Source organism: Alosa sapidissima, chromosome 1 (assembly GCF_018492685.1).
Source record: "Alosa sapidissima isolate fAloSap1 chromosome 1, fAloSap1.pri, whole genome shotgun sequence".
NCBI lineage: Eukaryota > Metazoa > Chordata > Actinopteri > Clupeiformes > Clupeidae > Alosa > Alosa sapidissima.
The window spans coordinates 5,723,534-5,747,284 of NC_055957.1; the positions used below are offsets into that span (position 1 = coordinate 5,723,534).

A 23,751-nucleotide genomic window follows, 5' to 3' on the forward strand; every position below is an offset into this window, starting at 1 on the left:
TTGTCCCTGCTGATTTGTGTGTTGTGTGGTCGTGTTTAGATGTGTGTGTTGTATGTGCTAAATTGTGAATATATAGTGAATAATAAGTGCTATTAGTAGGTTATGTAAGTATAAGTATATACTCTTTTGATCCCGTGAGGGAAATTTGGTCTTTGCATTTAACCCAATCCGTGAATTAGTGAAACACACTCAGCGCACACACAGTGAGGTGAAGCACACACTAATCCCGGCGCAGTGAGCTGCCTGCAACAACAGCGGCGCTCGGGCAGCAGTGAGGGGTTAGGTGCCTTGCTCAAGGGCACTTCAGCCGTGCCTACTGGTCAGGGTTCGAACCGGCAACCCTCCGGTTACAAGTTACAGTCCGAAGCGCTAACCAGTAGGTCACGGCTGTCCTCAGCCGGTACAGAGTTTCATTTTCTGAATAAGACTCAGTATGATCTGGGTACTATGGGGTCATTAATTCATGTTGAGCACTTATATAGCCTGTACACAAAACGCAAGGGCAAATACTATCGTTCTACCGTTCTACTGTTCTATCTTCGACTTCTACCGTTGTACCATTGAGAGCATTCTCACTAACTGCATCTCTGTATGGTACGGCAACTGCAACGCTGCTGATCGCAAGGCACTACAAAGAGTAGTGAAATCTGCCCAAAGGACTATTGGCTCCCAACTCCATCCATCCACAACACATCTCATAAACGCTGTACAAAGCCAAATCCATTGTCAAGGATGCCACCCACCCACACCATGGTCTTTTGAGTCTACTACCATCTGCCAGGCGGAGCCTGCGCTCCCGCACCAGCAGGCTCAGGTACTATAGAAGACTATTAGAATCAAATGTTTTGTACGTGTGTATCACATTTTGAAACTGTAAAAATTATTTGTAACTGTAAAAATTATTTATACAAGTAATTGTCGATATTACAAATATACCCTACACTTACAGATCTACGGGTACGGGTACGGAAAGTTGTAGGATAACTTTTTGTGCCTAGAATATTGATTTGTAATTGTAGAATATTTGGTAACACTTTATAATAAGGTGCCATAATAAATAGCAAATTAGTCATTACCTAACACTTTGTTAATATTTGTTAATTGTTACTAAAACATCTATTTGGCACAAGTTAATAGTTGTTTTCATAATTAATTAAATATTAGTTGTTTGCATAAAATCTGTATGTTAATTGTTTAACACAGGGGTCTTCAACCTTTTTCAGCCCAAGGACCCCTTGGCTGAGAGAGACACTGAGCATGGACCCCCCCCCCCCCCCCCCCCCCAAAAAAAAAAAAAAAAAAAAACATTAGACCCCAGCGGCACATTATCTGTAACATGGATAATTTATAGAACGATTTGGATACTTATGGGCAACGACACCATCCAATCAGAGTGCTAGCAATGAATCACATGACCAACCATCTGTGAGCTTCTGAAATGTTCAATAAAGACACCAGGGTCACAATAGTGAAGCGAGGGTTAAACAAAAGCTTCGTATATCTTTTTACTCCGCTAAGTGTTTATGTTGAAACCCAAAATGGACATTTTACTTCATGAAATGCTTAAAAAACCAACTAACATCTATTTTTACTTGCTAGAGTTGTTAAGAAGACATCGTCCCCCCAGTAAGCTGTTAGCTGCCATTACTCCATTGAGATTGAATGGGATTTAGCTAAATAGCGGTGGTTTTGCTAACAAAGTTGCTAGTTGTCTGCTGCCCTCATTAGTTGCACTGTGTTGCCCGGTGGTGCCCGGTGGTGTATCATCAGCTATACAGTTAACAATCACAGCTTGAGTATGGATTCAATATCTCATAGCCTACCTAGTGAGAGGTCGTCTGACCCTGGTGAGTGGCATAGATTCTGGGACGTCACTTATTTTGGTTTTGACAGTAACTAAATAGTGCATGTTCCCACGCTGATCACATGATTGCATGAAGACTCATATGTAGCCTATATGATATTTTTTATAAACGAATACAAATGATCTTTTCTACATTCTGTTTATGTAGCCTATAGGACGTTTTTAATTTTTCTGAAGAGGAAAAAAAATGCTTCAGATGAAATAATTTGGCGGATCCCCTGCAGTACCTCCATGGACCCCCTAGGGGTCGCGGTCCCCTGGTTGAATATCACTAATTTAACAAATAGAAAACAATCTATTAACTAATATTGTATTAATATTTGTTAATAGTTAACTAAATGTCTTTTTGGCACTAATTAATAGTTATTTCTTACATCATTTAAATGTGGGGACCATGGGCGGACTGGCCATCTGGCATACCGGGTAGAATAGGCTATATATATAATTTAATCATTTTGGCCAACGATCGGCCCAAAGGAAGGACAACCAGCGGCCCATTGGTTACATTTCCATATTGACACTCACAGCTCACGTCAGGCCCCATCCCTCGCATTTTGGCTCAGAGCCAGGATTTTGTGAGCGCATCAAAAGTTAATCAAAGTTGCCTACACGAAATGTGGCGGGTGCTGGTAGTGACAATAGTGCAAAGGTAACACCAATGTAGAAGCTTCAAAAATACAATATTGCAAGTAGTCTGGCATATGTCAGCAACATGTTGAAGTTCGTTGAGTTTGAACGAGGATGTAAGCAAGCAGAGCAGAGGGACAGTGAGCAGGTGGTGGAGCCTAGTTGAGACTACATGATAAGAACTCAGTGGTGGAGCAGGTAGGCTATGCGTGACATGCCATGCTGACGATGATGATTATGATGACTTATTAATTGCGATAATGTAATGATATGGTAATGATAACGTAAGGCCGTGCTGTGATTATAATAACAAATAGCGCAACTTAAATGTTCTAAATGAATGATTTGTAAACCCGGACAGCAAAAGAGTGTCAAATCGATGTTAATTGTTGGTCAGATTGATCAGTTTCCGTCAGACGCCCAAAATTCAACATCGATGGCATGAGTGGTGGTTGGTCTCTCAAAGTAGAGCGTCGAAAGGGTTCTATCTTGGAAGGGTTATCATGGTAAAGATGGGCTAAAAGACTGTAGACTGACGGAAATGTCAGGCATACAAAACGCAGCTGCTAGAATTCTAACAAAAACAAAAAGAAGCGAGCATATTACTCCAGTCTTAAGGTCCTTACACTGGCTTCCAGTCAGCTACAGAATTGATTTTAAAGTATTACTTCTTGTTTTTAAAGCATTTAATGGCGTTGGCCCAAATTACATACAGTACACGACTTGTTCAAACAGTATATCCCAAATAAACCACTCAGGTCTCAAAACAAAAAACTTTTAATGGAGCCCACCACTAAAACCAAATGTGGTGAAGCAGCTTTTAGTGTGTATGCAGCTAAACTTTGGAACAGACAACCTGATGAAATTAAAGATGCTCCAACGGTTTCTGTTTTTAAAAACAGACTTAAGACAAAGCTTTTTAATGATGCATATTACTAAATTTTAAAAAGTTTTTTTTTTTTTTATTGTTTGTTTTATCTTGAATTTGACTATTTATTTCTTATCTTTTGGATTTTATCTTCTTTTTATCCTTTATTTGACTATTTATCTTCTACCCTTGTTTTCTACCCAGCATTTGATCTTCTATTTATATTTTATTCTTCATCTTGCTTTTTATCTTGTTTTTCTGATAAACTGTTCATTAGCATCTGTAAAAGCACATTGAAATGCTCTTATTGTATGAAATGCGCTATATAAATAAATCTGCCTTGCCTTGCCTTACAAAACATCAAGTCATATTCATGCACAAGCCAACTAATATACAGTAACCTATACAATAGGCTGGAAGACATTAAAGATAATTAGTTAATGTAGCTATAATGTTCCAAAATGTACCAGCAATGTAGTATAGCCTACAGGAATAAAATATTTCCAGCAACAGCCCTGTTTATTTTGTGTTGTTTCAGTTGTCCTACAGTGATTAACGTCTACAACAATAGGTAATTAGCTCTTTACACATAGGCTTCAGTAACTGTTTGGTGCTGCTGTCAGTTGAGCATTGTATAGTTTAAATGTAGCCTATTGAATAATTTGAAATGATACTTTGAATTCAAGCAGAAACTCTTCTTTAATAATTGCTTGTATAGCCTAGGCTACTTGAATATGGAAATCATGTGCTCCATGGCTACCTCTGATCAGTCAGAGTGATAGCCAATGAGGCCTCCATCACTTTCAGTGCTCCATGACAGTTAAAAATATATGCATATTTAAGGGTAATGCAAAGATTTTGTATTTAATTAGGTGTGCCCGACCGATTTGAGGGCCGCTTGGGCCAAATATGCCAGGGCCGATTTTTGGTCCCAGTCCGCCCCTGGTGGGCCCCTTGTAATAAAGTTGGTTAAGCTTAATTAATATATTAGTAATATATACACAGACAGATTATAATATTATATCTACACAGATTAGTAATATACACAGACAGACAAAGCTAATGACATGAAGAATGTTTACACAGTAGCTTGTGTCTCACAGTCTGAAAATCCTAATACATCCATTACATTGCATTACATTACATTACATTTGGCTGACACATTTTTAACCAAAGCGACAAACAACATGGCAAACAGTTTAAGTTTTAAAGCTTTATTAATTTTTAGTTTATTAATGTTTTCATTATGACCATGAGTTCATACACACTGAGTCTGTCTTATGTGACTAGCTGTTAACTCTGCTAGCAACTTTCCATGCATTCAGTGTGGTTTAAATGAGTGTGCATGGAAAGTGCAATTCAGCATGTAGCATTATGTTTATGCATTACCTCCGTATGCTCTACGTCTGTGAATGTTTAGTGAGTCTCTTAGAATATTAATTAACTGTCATTCTGTGCACCTGACCATTCCATGTCGCATGTCTCCATTGCTAGTAGGGCTGACAGTGATGCTATATGAATGATGCCCATTCAACTTAGTGTACATGTACTCTTCTTATTTTGCTTGTGCAGATCCTGAAGGCTTGTTTTCTTTTAACTTTTCCTAAAGGAATAAATGTGATGAGCCAATTTTGGTCTCAGTCCCTTCACTGTCTGACTAATAGTTATATATTACTAATTAAGCTTAACCATCTTTATTATAAGGGTCCCCGATACTGATAGGGTCCTATGGGTAGTGGTTCAAATTGGGATAGGCAGAAGCACAGTTTAATAACAATTAGTTAAATAATAATAATGTCATTAACTTTTATATTAACATATAGTTTGTAAATAAACATTTAACATGTCAATGATGTAATAACTGTTAATTAGTGCCAAAATGACATTTAGTTAACTAAAACAAATATTAATACAATATTATTTTATGTAAACAACTAATATTTAATTAATAATGAAAAAACTATTAACTTGTGGCAAATAGATATTTTAGTAACAATTAACAAATATTAACAAAGGGTTAATGGCTAGTTTGCTATTTATTATGGCACCTTATTATAAAGTGTTACCGAATATGTTTGTAATGGTAAAATATTTGTAACTGTAGGATGATTTGTAACTGTAAAAATGATCCATACCCGTAGAAAAAAGATTTGTAAGTGTAGGGTATTTGTAATATCGACAATTAATTGTACAGATAATTTTTACAGTTACAAATAATTTTTAGTTTCAAAACGTGACACACACACGTACAAAACATTTGATTCTAATATTCTTCCATAAGGTAGGGCTTCTTTCCAGAGGCTCTAACACTGCTGAACAAATAAAAATTTGTTCATAAAAATGACTGACATACAGTAACATTAAAAAAATCAAAATGCTCAGTCAAATTTGCAAGAAACATGATTTCCAACTTCATATTACCAAACCCGAGAAATTATTCTTGTCTGTTGGGTAGGTATGTTTCACCTTAGTTGGGTAGGTGTGTTTCACCTTAGTTGGGTAGGTGTGTTTCACCTTTGGAGAATTGAAACTGCCCTTCTTTACAGTTACACAGACACAGTGTCGGACCTTCTTGATCCAATCTTCCAAATCAATACACTACTGCTCCTTACACTACAGCAGGGGTCTCACACTCAAATGAGCTGGGGGCCAGTTCTGCCAAAGTCATCTGATTGGAGGGCCACGTCAGAATAATACAAAAAAAGAACAGCTATTTCTGAAAATGCAATGCCCCCCCCCCCCCCCCAAAAAAAAACATACTAACACAAAACTGTAAACAGAAAGTGCAAGTCTTTTTATCTCTTTTTAGACATATGTGCCAGCAACCTTAGCTTATAAATAAAATAATGATAAAATATATATTAATACAAATTATAAAAAACAAAAAAACATAAAAACAGGTATGTCACACCAAACAAAAATATTTTCCTCTCATAACTTATTTAATCCTTTAGGCGTCAGGGTTAAGAAAACAACACCATTGGATTTTTATATCAAAATTTCAAAAGGCTATGGCTTGAAAATGGTCAGAGATAAAGTTCTACTGTAAATGTAAAAATCTCTGAGTATATCAAAAGTTTGTGGAGGGGGTAAATTTACTCATCTAATCTGCCACTGGATGGTAAGCACCTCAAATTATGCACCTTTCAGTAAATACTGGATGTTGAACATATTTGAGCAGGTTTACCTTCTTTTTTGGCATATTACCCACATAACAAATTAACAGGAAAACAGTAGGCCTAAGATGCAAACCAACAATAGTAAACTATTACTATAACCACAAACCGTTATTACAGGCCTACAATAAAGTAGCCTGGTCAAATCAGTTCCAATCGCGGGTGACTTTGTAGTTCTTCAGAGCCCTATTTTTACTACCCCTGCTGTCTGTACCATGTCCATTACGGACACTATCATCACGATTAGCACTGCCAACTCCAGCTATGTTGGGCAGAGGCTAATAAGCATGGTATGCTTAGTGGACACCGTCGTATACGCAAAAGACGCACCTCCATTCACAGACGCACCGTGACTATCACTGTCAAATAGTCAGTGTCAATAGACGATCGATCATAATCTCCAAAAGGCAGATATTCTCCTTCAGAATTTGAATAGGTGAATAACATAGCCTACCGAAGACTTCATCACACGTGAACTTTTTTTCAACATTTGGTGTAGGCCTATATTTCTGCTTCAATTTGTGCAAATCTATGGCCTGCATCGTTTCCGCGTCATTATACAAACAAATGCACGTCTTCGTGTTTCTCGTGTGTAGGCTAATACAAGTATTTCCTGAAAACTTTGTGCAGCGAATTTGGGCTTGAATGAAAGCTCTGGATGTCTAGCAACTAGAGGAGGAGAGTATCTATCTTCTATTTTAATCAGTGCCATTGTTTGTCGCAATTAAAAGGGCCGAATTACAATATTTTGACATTAGGTCGCGGGCCGGTAGTTTGAGTCCCCTGCACTGCAGCCTACACTACGCTCTTTACACACTTAACTTTCAGTTTCATTTCTGCCTCTCCACTGAAATAAGTTTCATTTTCTGCTCCTCCACTAATATAAGTTTCACTCTGCTTCCCCACTTGATAAAGCCGTTTTCCTCAGCTAGCTGCCATTTCACTCCACGGGACTGAAGACACACTTAGGAGGAGAGAAAGTTTCAGCTGTAACAGGTCAGTCCTGCACTGTGTTCAACTTTAGGGCTACTCGGCTGCCTCTTCATGTGAATGAATTTGTATGTTGGGTAAATATCAGCATTACAAAAATCGATCTGCTTTAAATGAGGTAGATTTTGCTTGAATGCTATTATAATGTTTTAACGAATAAGACAAAATAATTGGTTCATGAAAAAGACCAGAGAGTCAGAATTTGAAAGGTTGGCTTTATCAGTAGCCTAGTGTAGGCTACTCTGCTTTCAACCAGTAGGCCTAAGGCAGTGGTTCTCAAATGGGGGTAGGCTACACGTAACCCTGGGGGTACGTGAAGGCACTCCAGGGGGTATGTAAGATTTTAAAATATACATATATTTAAAAAGTAGAATCCATGCAAAAAATATTTCACAGGGGGTACATCACTGAAAAAAGGTTGAGAACCACTGGACTAGGCTACAACTGAAAATTGTGTATTTTGAATACTGACTAACAAAGAAATAATAATAAAAAAAAAACAATGGCATTATTTAATCCATGAAGCTCAAAGAAACTGAGGTTAGCCCCAGATTCGAAAAGTGGTGGAGTTAAATTCCACCTTTAAAAATGCATTTTCTGCCGCCAGGTGGCAGTGTTGACCACATTTCCAAGATTACACAGGCATTCGCCAGCTGAGCAGGCACTCTTCACAGAATAACCTTTTTTTTGGTGACTCCATTCTTGAATCCTTTGATAAATTATATATTTTATTAAATAAATCAGTAGCCTAGATATTGTACTTATTAGGACTTGTCATTAATTTTCTCATTTTTCGTATAAATAACAAAAAAATGCACACCCTCCATGGTGCTGGGAAGGAAAAATAAACTAAGAAAAACATAGTTACCGCACACTCTATTTTTTTTTTTTTTCTTTTTATCCCAACGTTTTGGCCTGTCAGCCTTTGTCAAGGTTCCTAAAGTAGATACTAGCAAATCCAGTTTTAAAGCACCTGGTGTCAAACAAGAGCATTCTGGGTTTGTCCCTGTCGCTCAAAATCAATTTTCCATTGGAAATTACACCACATATAGATAGATACTAGAAACCCTTCCATTTCCATTTAAATGTCATTTCATAGGGTTTTTTTTGCCATTTTTCAATGCCCCCCTTTCACTCAAAATCCATTTGTCATGGGAAATTACACCACATATCTCTACTAGAGACCCTCTTCTTTCCAATGACACCCCATGAAAGAATCTCTTGCAGAAAATGTGTCAGAATATTATTTTTTTTCAAAGATTTTTGCCACGATGGATGACTCAAAATGCCCCCTGTGGTCATCTACTTGTCATTGAACAGAGAGGTGCAGAGAGGTCCTAACAAGTCCTGTATCTGTACAGTAGGAAGAAAATTCCATGGCATCCTGGTCCGTATCGTCAAATTAGCAGGCGTGTTTGATTTTGCAGCCTGTACAGATCTGGCTGAATCTTTCAATACAGTCATTACATTTAGCTAGATCTGTGCAGCGCTGATTCGATCGAACGGGCCCGCTGATTCCAGTAAACATTGCTTTACTAAAACGTGTGTGTGACAAGCAGAGTATAGCCTACATTCAACTGCACTTGCCTAATATTTGAACTCATTCAAATTGAAATTAATTTCACTGTGATCTCACAGGCTACGAGAAAACACTGTTTAACACTGGTGACCCTGTCCATGTTTTGCTGATTTCTCACTGTTTTTTTTTTTATTATTATTTTTTGCCATTTGGAAAAGATTCAGATTTTTGGATTTCTTGATATCAACTTGGTATCATGGTTTTTCGTAAATATACACGGCACTTCAAAAATAGCCAACTGGCGTCTTATCTGCACACATTTTGAGCTATCAGCGTGTATGTCAACGCCACGTAAACATACACGGCACTTATTGTCTCACTTCCGAGTGTATGTCAATGCCAAGTATATGGCGCCCTCTAGGGTTAGGTTTAGGGTTATGGTTAGGCTATGCCGTTGATAAACACGCCAAAATGCTATTATGCGTTAGATAACACGCTAGTGGCCATTGGCGTGTCATACGCAGTTCATGATATCAGTCTGGATCTTCTGAGTATTGGACTGTTTTTATGAACTGTGATCCTACCCTGCTTTTCAGATTCCTTTGTCATTAAAGTCTCTTTTTATATCAATTCCTGTGTCTGCTATTGGGTCCAATCCTCGGACTGTGACGGTATGGTAATCATGGGAGGGGTGAGGCTCTCACATCTGCATTTGGCAACTGAGCCAATGCCTCTAACACAATGAGATAGTCCACAATATGGCACAAGGCATTTGACGAGTGTGTTAACGTCTTGTGTTCCCACTCAGAGAACTGAGGTTATATACATAATCATATGTTTCGTTTTCCAGCTGAAATCAACACCATGGCCTCATGTGGAGATGATACCATAGAGACAGCAGCCCTGGGAAGACCATTCCAGCTCGGGATGCTGTACGACTGCCGAAAAGATGCGCTTATTCCAGGTAGGACCTCATGGATGCAGAGCTGCCAACCCTCACGCATTTGATTGGTGTAAGAGTCCGTGGAGCCAATCAAAATGAATGAATCTCACTTTCAATGTGTGAGAGTTGGCAGCTCTGTGGATGTGTTGACTAAACTAGTTAATATGGTAACGACCTGTATGTTATTGATGTGTGCATTGTGTGTTCTTTGTGTGTGCCTATTAACTTGCTCCACCAATAGCTGCAGCGCATGAATTGTTGTGTCTGTCATTGGCTGCGGGGAGGCTGGCAGAGTAGCTGGGGGCAGGGGCGCCGGGTTATCAGAATTGTTACATTAAAGGAGAAGTTCGGTGTGATATTGACCTAATATAAAGTGTGTTAAAACATGATATCGAGTGTGAACTCATAGCTCATCTCGGCTTGTCCCCTGCACTCCAAAATCTGGCGCTAGTTAGCCAATGCTTCCAACAGGTTTTCAAAGTAGGTGCCTCGGGCATCGGCCTAGCCATGCAAATAAATCATTGTTTTACACCATTTAGGAGGCTCAAAGTAGCTCCACACTTCATTGGTAGACTTCCGAGGGCCCTGACATTTAAAATGAGACATTGAGAAGTTTACCGTTCGCCGCCATCTTGAATTTAGTCACGATAAGTCGAGCGACGAGTACGAATGAACAGGTTTGATAAGGGATCAGATTCCAAAAATAACTAGAAAATGTAATTTCGAGGAAATTACCAGTGCATGAAAATATAAACATACTGTATATTAACATAAAATGCAAAACAAACTTTTATTTGATAACAGTTGGCAGAAGTCATAGTTGATAACAACTGACAGTTGAAATGGCTGAACAGTTAAATAGTTGAGTAGTTTAAAAAGTTAAATAGAGATAGTGTGATGGATGTTGATAGACAGAAAGTTGAATGGATGTTGATAGGCAGATTGTTTAATGGATGTTGATGTATAGTTTAATGGGTGGATGAGTGAATGGTTTGAAGAGGATGAATGGATAGGAAGTTGGATGGAATATGCCTTATATCCTTGTAGAATGGAGAGACACAGAGAGTTGGCCTAGTTAAGCAGAAAGCAGTTGATACAGGTGCAATCAGTTTAACTGGCCCTTTGATGGGTCCTAGTAGTGAGCAGCTGGAAGTTGATACAGGTGCAAATCAAGTTAATTAGTCCATTGTGATGTCATAGTCTAATGCAAAGTCTATGGGGAAAAATAAGCTTGTTTTTTATTAATATCTCAAAAAGTATAAAGTTTACAAAAGTGAAAAATACATTCCCCATGTGTCCTTTTCAAGACCTACGTTACAAAGTTTGAACGAAGTTTCTACGTTAAACGGTTGAAGCTGAATTAGACGCAGAAATTTGGTGGGAAGAATAACTAGAAAATGTAATTTCGAGGAAATTACCAGTGCATGAAAATATAAACATACCGTATATTAACATAAAATGCCAAAGGATGAAGAAGGATGTATTTGCCGTTTTGCCGACCGGATACGGATATGGTCGTAGCGCTGGCCTATTGCATGCCTAGGCAGTTTGAAAGACAATTCTCTGCCCGCCCCTTGGATTAAGCAGGTGAATGATTCGATTCCAGACTATACATTTCAATGATATAGGATGGGCCGCCAGGCTAGGCAGGAGTCATAGTTGATAACAACTGACAGTTAAATAGTTGAGTAGTTTAAATACTTAAATTATTTAATAGTGAATTATTGTAGTGAGGACATGTATTTTGGAACAGTTGTGGGCAGTGGAAATAGTAGTCTTAAGAGAGCCAGATTGTATGCTTAAAGCCTGAGACAGAGTATATAGTTTAAAAGTTGAATGTAGATAGTGTAATGGATGTTGATAGACAGAAAGTTGAATGGATGTTGATAGGCAGATTGTTTAATGGATGTTGATGTATAGTTTAATGGGTGGATGAGTGAATGGTTTGAAGAGGATGAATGGATAGAAAGTTGGATGGAATGTGCCTTATGTCCTTGTATGGAGAGACACAGAGAGTTGGCCTAGTTAAGCAGAAAGCAGTTGATACAGGTGTAATCAGTTTAACTGGCCCTTTGATGGGTCCTAGTTGAGCAGCTGGAAGTTGATACAGGTGCAAATCAAGTTAATTAGTCCATTGTGATGTCATATTGCTAATGTAAAGTCTATGGGGAAAAATAAGCTTGTTTTTTGTTAATATCTCAAAAAGTATAAAGTTTACAAAAGTGAAAAATACATTCCTCAAGTGTCCTTTTCAAGTCCTATGTTGAGCTCAATGCAAATCAAACCAGCTAATAGGCTAACTGAAATAACACCCATGCCAATCTCTAGGTATGGTGAAGGGTATGTGATGATGTGGGGCTATTTTAATTCCAAAGGCCAAGGTAACTTTATCAGGATGCACAGTATTCTGGATCCATGAAATAACTGGCCTTAAAAAATAAAAATCTGCCTGTCTCTATGGGAATTTAACATAGGGGTGGGAATACTTATGACCCCTGTATTTTAAGGAAGAACATTTATTTTTTTATGATACATTATTTATTCACTAAGAAAATTGGTGTTCTTAAAGGTTAGATATTTCCTCATTTTTCACTTAAGGCATTAAGATCAATTTCCAAAAGATGATTTTATATTCCTCTTTTCAGTCAACTTTAGCATGGGTGCCAATACTTTTGGCCATCACTGTATATAGGGTCAAAAGGTCATATGACCAGAAAAGACGTAGACACTCTACAAAAGGTGACCATCTGCACATCAACACAGTAGAAAGGAAAGGAAAAATAAAATAAAAAATAATGTATAATAAAAATACAGTGACATTCACATCAGTACATTACTATAAAAAACAGGTGAAATTGATGTCTTCATTTAGACCTTGATATTCCATGGCATTCAGGCGATGTATCCAGAAAGACTCTCGTTGGTTTAACCTCTGTAACCTATTGCCACCCCTCACCATAGGTCTGACATGCTCAGTGCCCTGTATAGTTAACAAGGAGTCCTTCTTATTATGGTACTTGTTAAAGTGTCTAGCCATGGGTTAATCTTTATTCACCACTCTGATGGCATATTTGTGTTCGGCAAGACGGTCCCTTAACCGTCTTTTTGTGCAGCCGACATAAAAGAAACCCTCCTCACAAGGACATGCCAAACAATAGATTACAAATTACAGTTACAGTTACAATTACAGTTGTGTTACAATTAATAAAATCCCTCAGTTCTTATGTATTGTTGGTTCTTGCGTCCAGAAAACATTTGGATTGGTTAACATTGGCACAATGGGGGCAATGCCTACATTTAAAAGTACCTACAGGTTTTCTAAGCCAAGAGTCTTTTCGCTCAGGTGGGAGGTATTGCATGAGCACATCGATTTATCCCTCAGAGTAGGCACACGTCTGAACGATGCCACTGGAGGTTCAGGAAACACTTGGCTATCACTCTCAATGATCGACCAGTTTTTCCTTACGATGTTTTTAATTTTTGCCGCATGTCTACTGTACTGTAACCAAACCATTATCTTAAATAGTCTAATATCATGCTAAAGTCGCACATGAATCTTCAAGCAAGCAAAATTATGCTTTGAAGTATATAAAGTGTTTATTGACTTTTCATTGTTTAACTAATTTCTCAACAGGTATAACCTTGTGGGATCAAGAACAACTACAGAAGAATACAAGTGTGCAGCAACAAATTAAAACGGAATTTGATGTCATAACATCAGATACAATGGAGGAGAAGTCAAATTCATTAAAGATGTCTGGCTCAATGAAGCTAAGTCTCTTGGGAGGTCTGGTGGATGTGGGAGGATCAGCTAAATATTTCCAAGACACAAAGAAATCTCACAAACAAGCACGTGTGATTCTTCAGTACAAAACAACAACACAATTTGAAACATTAACAATGTCTTACCTGGCTCATGGACAAGTGTCTCATCCTAACGTGTTTGAAGATGACACTGCCACTCATGTCGTCACAGCCATCTTGTACGGAGCTAGTGCCTACTTTGTGTTTGACAGAGAATCATCATCAGAGGATAAGAAGGAACAAGTGGAGGGGGAGGTTAACATCACCTTCAATAAACTGAAAAACCTCACAGTAGATGCTGATGCCTCTTTCAACATGGATGAAAGAGAGAAATCAGCAGTTGACAAATTTAGCTGCACATTTCACAGAGATTTTAAGTTACCCACCAACCCAACGTCCTTCAGTGATGCTGTGAGAGTTTACAGAGACCTTCCAAACATGCTGGGAGAGAATGGAGAACATGCTGTTCCACTCAGGGTGTGGCTGTACCCTCTCTGGAAGTTGGATTCAAGAGCTGCAAGACTGGTAAGAGACATCAGCAATGACCTGATCAGATATTCTTCAGACACCATAGAGAGTTTTACCAAGACAGAGATGAGATGCAGAGACATACTGAAAGACACTGCAGCTGCAGCATTTCCCACATTGGCAAAGAATGTTGAGAATTACATGCAGATGTGCCATCAGTACAAGCTGGACTTCATGCACAAGCTCGGGTCAGTGCTTCCTTCGATCCGAGGGGGTGGGAAAGAGGGGAGTGCCCTATTAGACATTCTGAAGGCGCATGAGAGTTCTCCATTCAACAGTAAAGACCTGGATCACTGGCTTACAAACAAGGAGAAGGTATCAGAAACACTGAAATCCTTCCTCAAGCAACTGAATAAACTGGATGTACAAATGTATGTGGATTTGGATGACCTCTTGAATGATGTAAATGTCAAAAATGTTGTGAGCTTTTCATTTACCTCTCTAGATGAGCCTGATCATTTCCTGTTGAAACTGTCAAATGACCTCAAGCCATTGGGAATGTTGAAAACGTCTGATGTAGAATCATCAGATCTACAGGGTAGAAACAATGATTGGCTGTCCAGTAATATTAGACAAAAAATGAGGGGACAGTTGAAACTGTTTGAAGAGCTGAAGAGGATGAGCACCAGTGATGACACCAAATTCATAGTTGTTTCAAAATACGATGAGAGTCATCCTGGTGCATGTATTTTCATATATGAAGATGGAAATGATGATGCAATCCTCTTTGTTCCTCCATCAAAACCTGCCACTCCAACCACTACTGGTGTTTCATATGACAGTGTAACAGTTCAGGTGTCTGACCCAGACTCTGCCACTGTAGAGTACCGAGTAGAATACAGAGAGAAACAGAATCAGGAGACTGAATGGAAATCAGTGCAGAGGAACCAAGAGGCAGTAACTCTATCAGGACTGAAGCCAGAGACAGAGTATGAGATCAGAACCACAGCTGTGGGCAAACTCGGCTATGCTGTCGGCAGTGACATCTGCAGAGCTGTAACTCTCTCAGTAGTCCGCCCACCAAATCAGCTAAAAGTCTCTGAAGTGAAGACAAATTGTATCTCCCTAACATGGAGCATCCCATCTGACCAAACATGTGAATCCTTAAAAGAGTATGTCATTGAATACAGAACAAAACAGGAGACCAAATGGAAATCCCACCCAGTGCAGAAGAACCAAAAGGCAGTGACTCTATCAGGACTGAAGCCAGAGACTGAGTATGAGATCAGAGCCACAGCTGTGAGTAAATTCAGGTACACTGTCAGCAGTGAGGTATGCAGAGCCGTAACCCAAACAGTGTGCCCACCAAATCAGCTAAAAGTCTCTAAAGTGAAGACAAATTGTATCTCCCTAACATGGAGCATCCCATCTGACCAAACATGTGACTTTGTAAAAGAGTATGTCATTGAATACAGAACAAAACAGGAGACTGAATGGAAATCCCACCCAGTGCAGAAGAACCAAAAGGCAGTGACTCTATCAGGACTGAAGCCAGAGACTGAGTATGAGATCAGAGCCACAGCTGTGGGCAAACTCGGCTACATCACTGTCAGCAGTGATGTCTGCAGAGCTGTAACTCTCACAGCAGTTCCATCAAAACCTGCCACTCCAAAGACCCCTGATGTTTCACATGACCGCATAATAGTTCAGGTAATAGTTCAGGTGTCTGACCCAGACTCTGCCACTGTAGAGTACCGAGTAGAATACAGAGAGAAACAGAATCAGGAGACTGAATGGAAATCCCACCCAGTGCAGAGGAACCAAGAGGCAGTAACTCTGTCAGGACTGAAGCCAGAGACAGAGTATGAGATCAGAACCACAGCTGTGGGCAAACTTGGCTACGCTGTCAGCAGTGACATTTGCAGAGCTGTAACTCTCATAGCAGTTGGTCCACCAACTGAGGTAAAAGTGACTGAAGTGAAAGCAACCTCTATCACCCTGACATGGAGCTCCCCATCTGTTCAACACTGTGAATCAGTAAAGCGATACATCATTGAGTTCAGGGAGGAGAGCAGAAATCAGTGGCAGACCAAACATACCAGGAAGGAGATGTACTTTTACACCCTGAAAAACCTTAAAGGGAACACAACCTACTCCATCAGGATGTGCACAGATGCTGGTGTTGGAGTAAGTGAACCTGGTGAAGAATTACAGATTAAAACTAAGAAAGGACCACTGGATAAAACAAAGTTCGCTCCCCTGCCAGGTAATCCATCAGTCTACCTATATAAACCAACCGGAGGTGGCAATCTCAACAAAAAGGTTTTTGGAAGTGCACCAGTCAAAAACCTATCAAACAAAACCATCATGGTTGTTGGAGCTACTGGATCTGGCAAGACCACCCTCATCAACGGCATGATCAACTACATACTTGGAGTCGAGTGGGAGGACAACCATAGGTTTAAACTGATAAATGAAGAAACCAGCAAAACACAGGCATGCAGTCAGACTTCAAACGTGACAGCCTATCAGATTCACCACACAGATGAATTCCAAGTTCCATATTCTCTCACCATCATCGACACTCCAGGGTTTGGGGACACCAGAGGAATCAAACAAGACAAAGAAATCACAGAAAAAATAAGAAACTTTTTCTCAGTCAAGGGTGGAATTGATAGCATTGATGCAGTGTGTTTTGTAGTGCAGTCTGCATTGGCTCGTCTAACACACACACAGAAGTACATCTTTGATGCCATCCTCTCCATTTTTGGGAAGGACATCGCCAGCAACATCATTGCTCTGGTCACCTTTGCTGATGGCAAATCACCCCCAGTACTGGAGGCAATCAAAGCTGCTGACATCCCATGTGCTACTAACCCAGATGGCTCCCTTCTTCATTTCAAATTCAACAACTCTGTGCTTTTTGCAAAAAATACAGAAGCCAGCAGTGATGAGGACAACTTTGATTACATGTTCTGGAAAATGGGCAAAGTCAGCATGAACAAATTCTTCACTCATCTAGCCAGCATGCAACCCCAGAGTCTGACCCTGACAAAAGAAGTTCTCCAAGAGCGCAGAGAGCTTGAGGCGACTGTTGAGGGGTTGCAGCCTATGATACGAAAAGGTTTGTCCAAACTGGAGGAAATAAACACCACAAAAGCTGCACTGCAAAACCACGAGACCCACATGAAGGCAAATGAGGACTTTGAATTTGAAGTAGAGGTAGAACATTCTGAGAAGATTGATATTCCATCAGGAAAATTCATCACCAACTGCCATGGGTGCAACTATACGTGCCACTATCCTTGTTATATACCAAAAGATGAGGACAAAAGTAGGTGTTCTGCCATGAAAAATGGAAGCTGCATAGTGTGTCCAGGAAAATGCCATTGGACTAAGCATTTCAACATGACCTACCGATGGGACACAACACGTGTGACAGAGAAGCGGACGTATCAGGAACTGAAGAGTAAATATGAGACGGCACTGGGAGAGAAGATGAGCATGGAGAAAATAGTTAAACAGCTGGAAGTAGAATATGAGCAGGTGCAGGGGAAAGTTGTTAAAATTATGGACACTGTAACTAAATGCCTGAGACGCCTGTCAGAGATTGCCCTTCGTCCAGATCCTTTGTCTACTCCAGATTACATTGATCTCCTGATACTGTCAGAGGAGCGGGAGGCCAAACCTGGATTTAAGGAGCGTATTAAAGAGTTACAGGAAGTAAGACAAGGTGCAGTTCTCCTGCAGAAGGTGGCAGAGAGAGTAGATCTAACTGCAAAAGAGAAGTCAAAATGGCAGAAGATTAAGTCAAATGTCAAGGGGCTTTTCACTGATTTTTTGTCACACTTTGAATGATATGTCTTCTGACCAGCAGAATGTGACATTTAATATACAGATTTAATCTTTGTGTTTTTGCAGTATATATTCAGTAGTTGCAGTCTATATGTACAATCCTGTTAACCTTGCACCCCTGAAGGTCTGCAACCCATAATGAAACGGTCCATGAAATAATTAACTAGAAATGATAAAACTGTGCTGTATCGTTAATGCATAGATCATTTACACCAATATACAAATAGCTTAGTGTGTGTCCATTACTCCCACCCACGTTATCTTTGTCCAGTAGAAACCCTGATATGATATGACGGGGACACATCATGTCTAAGGGTCTGAACTTTTCTTGCTGTTTCTTTTTATCTAGCTAACAAGCACCGATAAATAGTCTGTTAACATTCTCAAGAGATGCTGAGTCTCTTGAGTGATGCTGATGTTTGTGATGTAAGTCAAAAGAGACAGAGAGTTCATAAAAAAGGGTCTGAAATATTTAGATGATTTTTTTTTTTTTTAAAAATGGCATCTAAGAGTATAAATGCTAATAGGTTGATCTGTCATGATTATTTGGGGGTCCTTGGAAAATGTTCTGCTGTTATACTGTACATATGGGTTTATGTAATACATCTTTTTAGTCAACTTTACCAATAAATTGTGGAGGGTCCTGTACTTATGATCGTTTCTTGTTGGTTATGAGTACTTAGCAGAAACTTTTATTGTCTTCACACACTTTAGTCTTGTTTAATGGACTCGTGTATCCTGTTCTAATAACTGTCAACTGAATTCAAAGCTTAAATAGAATTGCTGACTCACAGCACAGATGATGCTGATATCTGCTCCATGTTGTGGGATTTATTGGGCATTTAGCAGTCGAAAAATTGATGAGAATAACGAGTGTTTATGACAGTGAGTGGTATATGTTTGTGCGTGTGTATCTGTGTGTGTGTGTGTGTGTGTATGTGTGTGCGTGTGTGAGAGAGTGATTGATTGATTGTTTTTAATAAGAAACTTCTGTTCTACCATAATGTTAATAAAGAATTTTAAGCAATCAAATCAATGAAAAAAGAATTGTCTTTGTACGTTATCTGTGAAAAGAATAAACACCATAAAGCAAAACAATAAAGCCACAGGGCTTGTTTCCACTGTGGTCCTTGAAAAATGTGAGCTTGGTAGTGCGTTCAAACCATTGTTTGCGGGTGTAAGCATGTGTTTTTAAGTGTATGTACTGTACGTATGTGCATATGAGTGATATGCAAAATACAGAATACAGTCATTCATACAGTCCAAGCATCACACACACAGTACATACATACAACATAAAACAAGAGTAGAAAGTGCAGCTACTGCTCAGCCAGCTCTTCAGGGATGATTTATAATTCCCAATAGTGCCAATTTGTTATGACTCTTGTATTTAGCAGATGCTTTTGTCCAAAGCGACTTACAGAATATGGACCTTACAATAGTAAAAAATGAACAGTAAACAATTTTTGAATGTTGGTCAGCCAACACATTAAGCAAAACCGTAATAATAACAATAATGCAAAGTAGTAATAAGAACAATAATATCAATACATATCAATAATGAAACTCAACAAATACCATAAATATACAAACTATAAGTCTAAGAATTAATTAAGTGCAAGCTGAACAGATACAGTAAGTCTTTAGACCCCTCTTGAAAGATCCAAAACTATCGCAGGAATGCAGAACACTAGAGGCAACCTATTGCACCAACTAGAAATCACTGAGGGAAAGTCTTGAATTTGACCTCCATAGTGTTTATGGCCGGTTGACATAACAGTTCAGCAAACAGTTGTAGTGTGCACATCCCACCTTCTGGCATCATTTGCCTGAAGAAGACCCAGCAGGGTCGAAACGTTGCAATAAATAATTGGGAGTCAATAGCAGTGTTGCGGACATTATATTTTTTCAAATCGGTTGACATAACAGACCGTCATCAGAGGACTGCAGTAGGCGATTGGGAATCAGAGCTGGATTGTAAGGGGGGAAAGAGAGCAGGGGACAAACATGCTCCTCACGGATGATGAGCGTTGCCCGCTCACAGGTTTGCGCGTGTATGAACAAAAGACAGGCTGGTGAAGCAATGGTACTGTTACGAGAAACAATGATTAATCTGACTCCATATAATTAAGAACTCGACCTTGAATAATTACCAAGTAGGCTAGTTTATCAACTATAGCTGAACATTGGCATACGAGAATAGAGATATGGTGGGATAATTAACAATTTATTTAACCAGTAAGCTTAAAAGATAGATGTGACCAATACCACTTGCCATTTGCGCCATTTCACATTTCAGCCACAGCCAGCCAATCATTTTGTAAGCCAAATTAAGCTGCCATCTGATAAATTTAGGCTGAGCCAGCTAGAATTATTTCCATCAAATAATAATTCTATCACATAGACATACACACACAAATAAACAACAATAAACAATAAACTAGATCTATTTTCACACTGGATTCACCACAGCACACACTGTAGCCTATAAGGCAAAATGTGACTGTCCTGTGTGTAAGATATGCAGGCTCTGAGGCAGTTAAAGAGTCCGTGGCACACCGATCACATACACTTCAGAGAGAAACAGACAGCGCTCTCTGTGACAGAACTGTGGTGACGGTCATAAGATATCTCAATACTCTCAAGTGAATATAATAAGGCGCATAAAAAGTCAATTCTAGTGCCCCGTTGGCTCTGCTGAATAATCCTGAACCTAAAGACTTGACCCATGACTTAAATACAGTATAAGGACACATAATAGAAGCATAAATAAGACATATAAGGACATTAACTAGGCTACGTACAGTATGAATATAAATCTATTTGTCTATCTCTGTCTGTATACACACAGTACATATACTGTAGGATATATAAACCATGATGTTTGCACTGTCTATTATTAACCTACAGAGGGCAGTGAGTGTGCATCTCTCTATGTCCAGTTGTGAGGACTGATGTGCTTGTGAGTGGGTGGTTGCCAGGGAAATCTCCACCTGCCCTGCCCTACTCACACCTCTGTCATGACAACGCCTTATGTCAAACTTATATTTTGATATTAATGATTTTAAACATTTCACTGATGCTCGCATCATCTAAGGTTTTACATGAGCTAGCACTTCCCTCACAGAGTCCGTTAAAGCTGAAAGACAGTAGCAGTAGACTCACCCAAGCAACCACCTGAGGGGAGTGTCACCAGAGAGTGTGTAGTGCAGTACAGAGAGTGTCCACCAGAGGGGAGTGTGTAGTGCAGTACAGACACAGCAAGTATTTGCAAACAGCCTTTTAAAACAGAGACAACAACTAGCACCAACCAACACCAACTGGAATACTTAATACCTAATGAGTTAAGATAAGTGGTGTAGTCTAGTTAGCTGTAGTGGGTATACTGTGATGTAGTCTAGCAAATGTTAATACCTTTCCATGCCTATTTTAAGTGGGTATACTGAGATGGTGATGCTTTTGAAGTGGGTATACTGCGTAGTCCTGTGTATCATGTAGACTCCACCACTGGTTAAGACTGAGCAACAACTTTCCAACTTTTAAACATAAACTCAAAACATGGATTTAGGCAAACCACACTTGTAATTACATCTCTAATATGTACACTCTTATTATTTCCCAAAAGTAAAGTGTATTCAGCTATCTAACCTATATATTTTCTAAAAGCCCATACTCTCTAGATGTGACATAGCAGGAGTTTGGATTTGACCGAACCACTTTCAGTCGTTTGCCTCGATCTAATCCTATATTATATACTGTAGGTGAAAAAGTGTACGACGGATACATTTTAGCCTATGTAATTCATGGAAAGCTAAATTATCCATCTAAACTGTATATTTTCTATCCATCCATCTACAGTACATATGATATAACATAGATTAAGACATATCCTATCATCCCACACACTTGCATACACCTACCTACACATGTATGCAATTACTGCAATGGGCTTTTCACAGGCCTTCCTGAAAGACTATCAAACAGCTTCAGGTGATGCAAAATGCAGCAGCTAGGGTTCTCAAGAAAACTAAAATAATTCAACACATTATTCCAATTCTTAAATCCCTGCACTAGTTTCATAGAATTTACTTTAAAACACTAGTTAGTTTATTAGTTGTTCCCCTTAGAAAAAATCTTTTTCACATTTTCCACACCGCTTTTCATACATTGTTACAGGCACATGATGGCACATACATGGTCACAGACATAGGAATGACAAATACAGACATACACATTTCATACACCATAGACATTTGACACAGACATAATGTTGGGGGTTCATGGGGAAAACATATATTATTGCACTGCATATATTTATCACTACTGCTTATAAATCACTAAATGAAGCAGGACCTAATTACCTTTCAAACATTCTTCAGCAGTAGGCTACACACCTTTCCTCTCAGGTCTCAGGAGAAAAAACAGTTAGTAAAACCTGCTTTCACCTTACCTCTCAGGTCTCAGGAGAAAAAACAGTTAGTAAAACCTGCTGTTAGAACTAAACAGTGAAGGAGTTTTTATCTGTTATGCTGTTCAGCTCTTCAGATCAGATGATATAAAAAAGGTCCAAACTGAAAGGTCCAAACTGACTAGACTCAAGACCAAACTGTTATCAGATACCTTCAGCTAACTGATCAAATACACTTCATGCTATCATTGAATTCTGCATGTCTTTTTATTATTCTACCTTGTGTCTTTAAAGTTTTCATTTTACTTTACTTTTGAAACTATTCTTTAAAGGTGCCCTGCCACACAAAAACGTTTTTACTTGTATTGTTTTTAAATATGTTTAGGTCCATATGTGTTTGTGCTATGTCGTGAATGTGAAAATGAACTGCTACCTCCTCTGTCAGCTCTAGCCACTGAAAAGAAATAAGCAGAGAAATTAGGCCAATTGCAAAAGCTCTTCAGTTTGACGTGGAATTGATGAGCTCATTACTATTCATGAGCTCGCCCAGTTGAGACCACGCCCACAAAATTCGTTTAGCTCTGTGACAGTTTTCGTAGGCCTATGCAAGGATGGCTGAATGTCAACGGGCTTGTGCGCTATGCACGAATAGAACTTCAACAATTTTGCCCGAGAACACAGACTTGAGGATCAAATGGCTTCAGTTAATTTTTTGGAACAATGCCACAGGCTTTGCAAAAAGGTTGCTGTTGAAGCCTGGAGCAGTAGGCTACCCTCACGGCAGTCTACGACCAGTGCCCAGTCCGTAAGTAAAACGTTATTGTCAACTCAAGGAAATGTTATGTTATACAGGTTTAATGCACTCGCTAGCCTAGCAGGTTTAATACCCATTTGGACAATGCTCGCACTCGCTAGCCAAGCTAAGTTCATGCCATGAAGCTAAAATTAGTTGATAACAACTACCATCGTGATAAAAAGAAACAATTTGATAGCCAATGGAGCCAAATTTACAATGCCCTCAGATGTTTTTGTTGTTGTTGTTGTGTATGTGAATGTGGATCATGTGCGGGGTGTATGGGTTAATAGGGGCGGGTGTGGGAGAGGTGGGTGGAAGGTAGGGTGGGTTGGGGGAAGGGAGGTGGGTTGGTAGGGGTGGGTCGGTATAACCAATAATAAGCCAATCTGATAGCCAATCAGCTTAGCTCGTTGAATATTAATGACAACTGGCG

The 23,751-nt window shown here is 39.2% G+C and overlaps 1 protein-coding gene across 5 annotated transcripts in view; it reads left to right on the forward strand.

The window, feature by feature from the left end:
• Positions 1-18,599, forward strand: part of LOC121709700 — a 28,941-nt gene extending 10,342 nt beyond the window's left edge. The window contains exons 1-4 of one of the 5 annotated variants that reach the window (XM_042093297.1): positions 7,234-7,531; positions 9,641-9,735; positions 9,895-10,008; positions 13,622-18,599. In XM_042093297.1, coding sequence (XP_041949231.1) covers positions 9,909-10,008; positions 13,622-18,117 — 4,596 coding nt within the window. In that variant the 5' untranslated portion in view covers positions 7,234-7,531; positions 9,641-9,735; positions 9,895-9,908 and the 3' untranslated portion in view covers positions 18,118-18,599. Of the gene's footprint in view, positions 1-7,233; positions 7,532-9,640; positions 9,736-9,894; positions 10,009-13,621 lie in introns of those variants that run through there. The other 4 variants (XM_042093305.1, XM_042093315.1, XM_042093323.1 and 1 more) reach the window with 4 other exon arrangements.
• Positions 18,600-23,751: the final 5,152 nt, after the last annotated feature.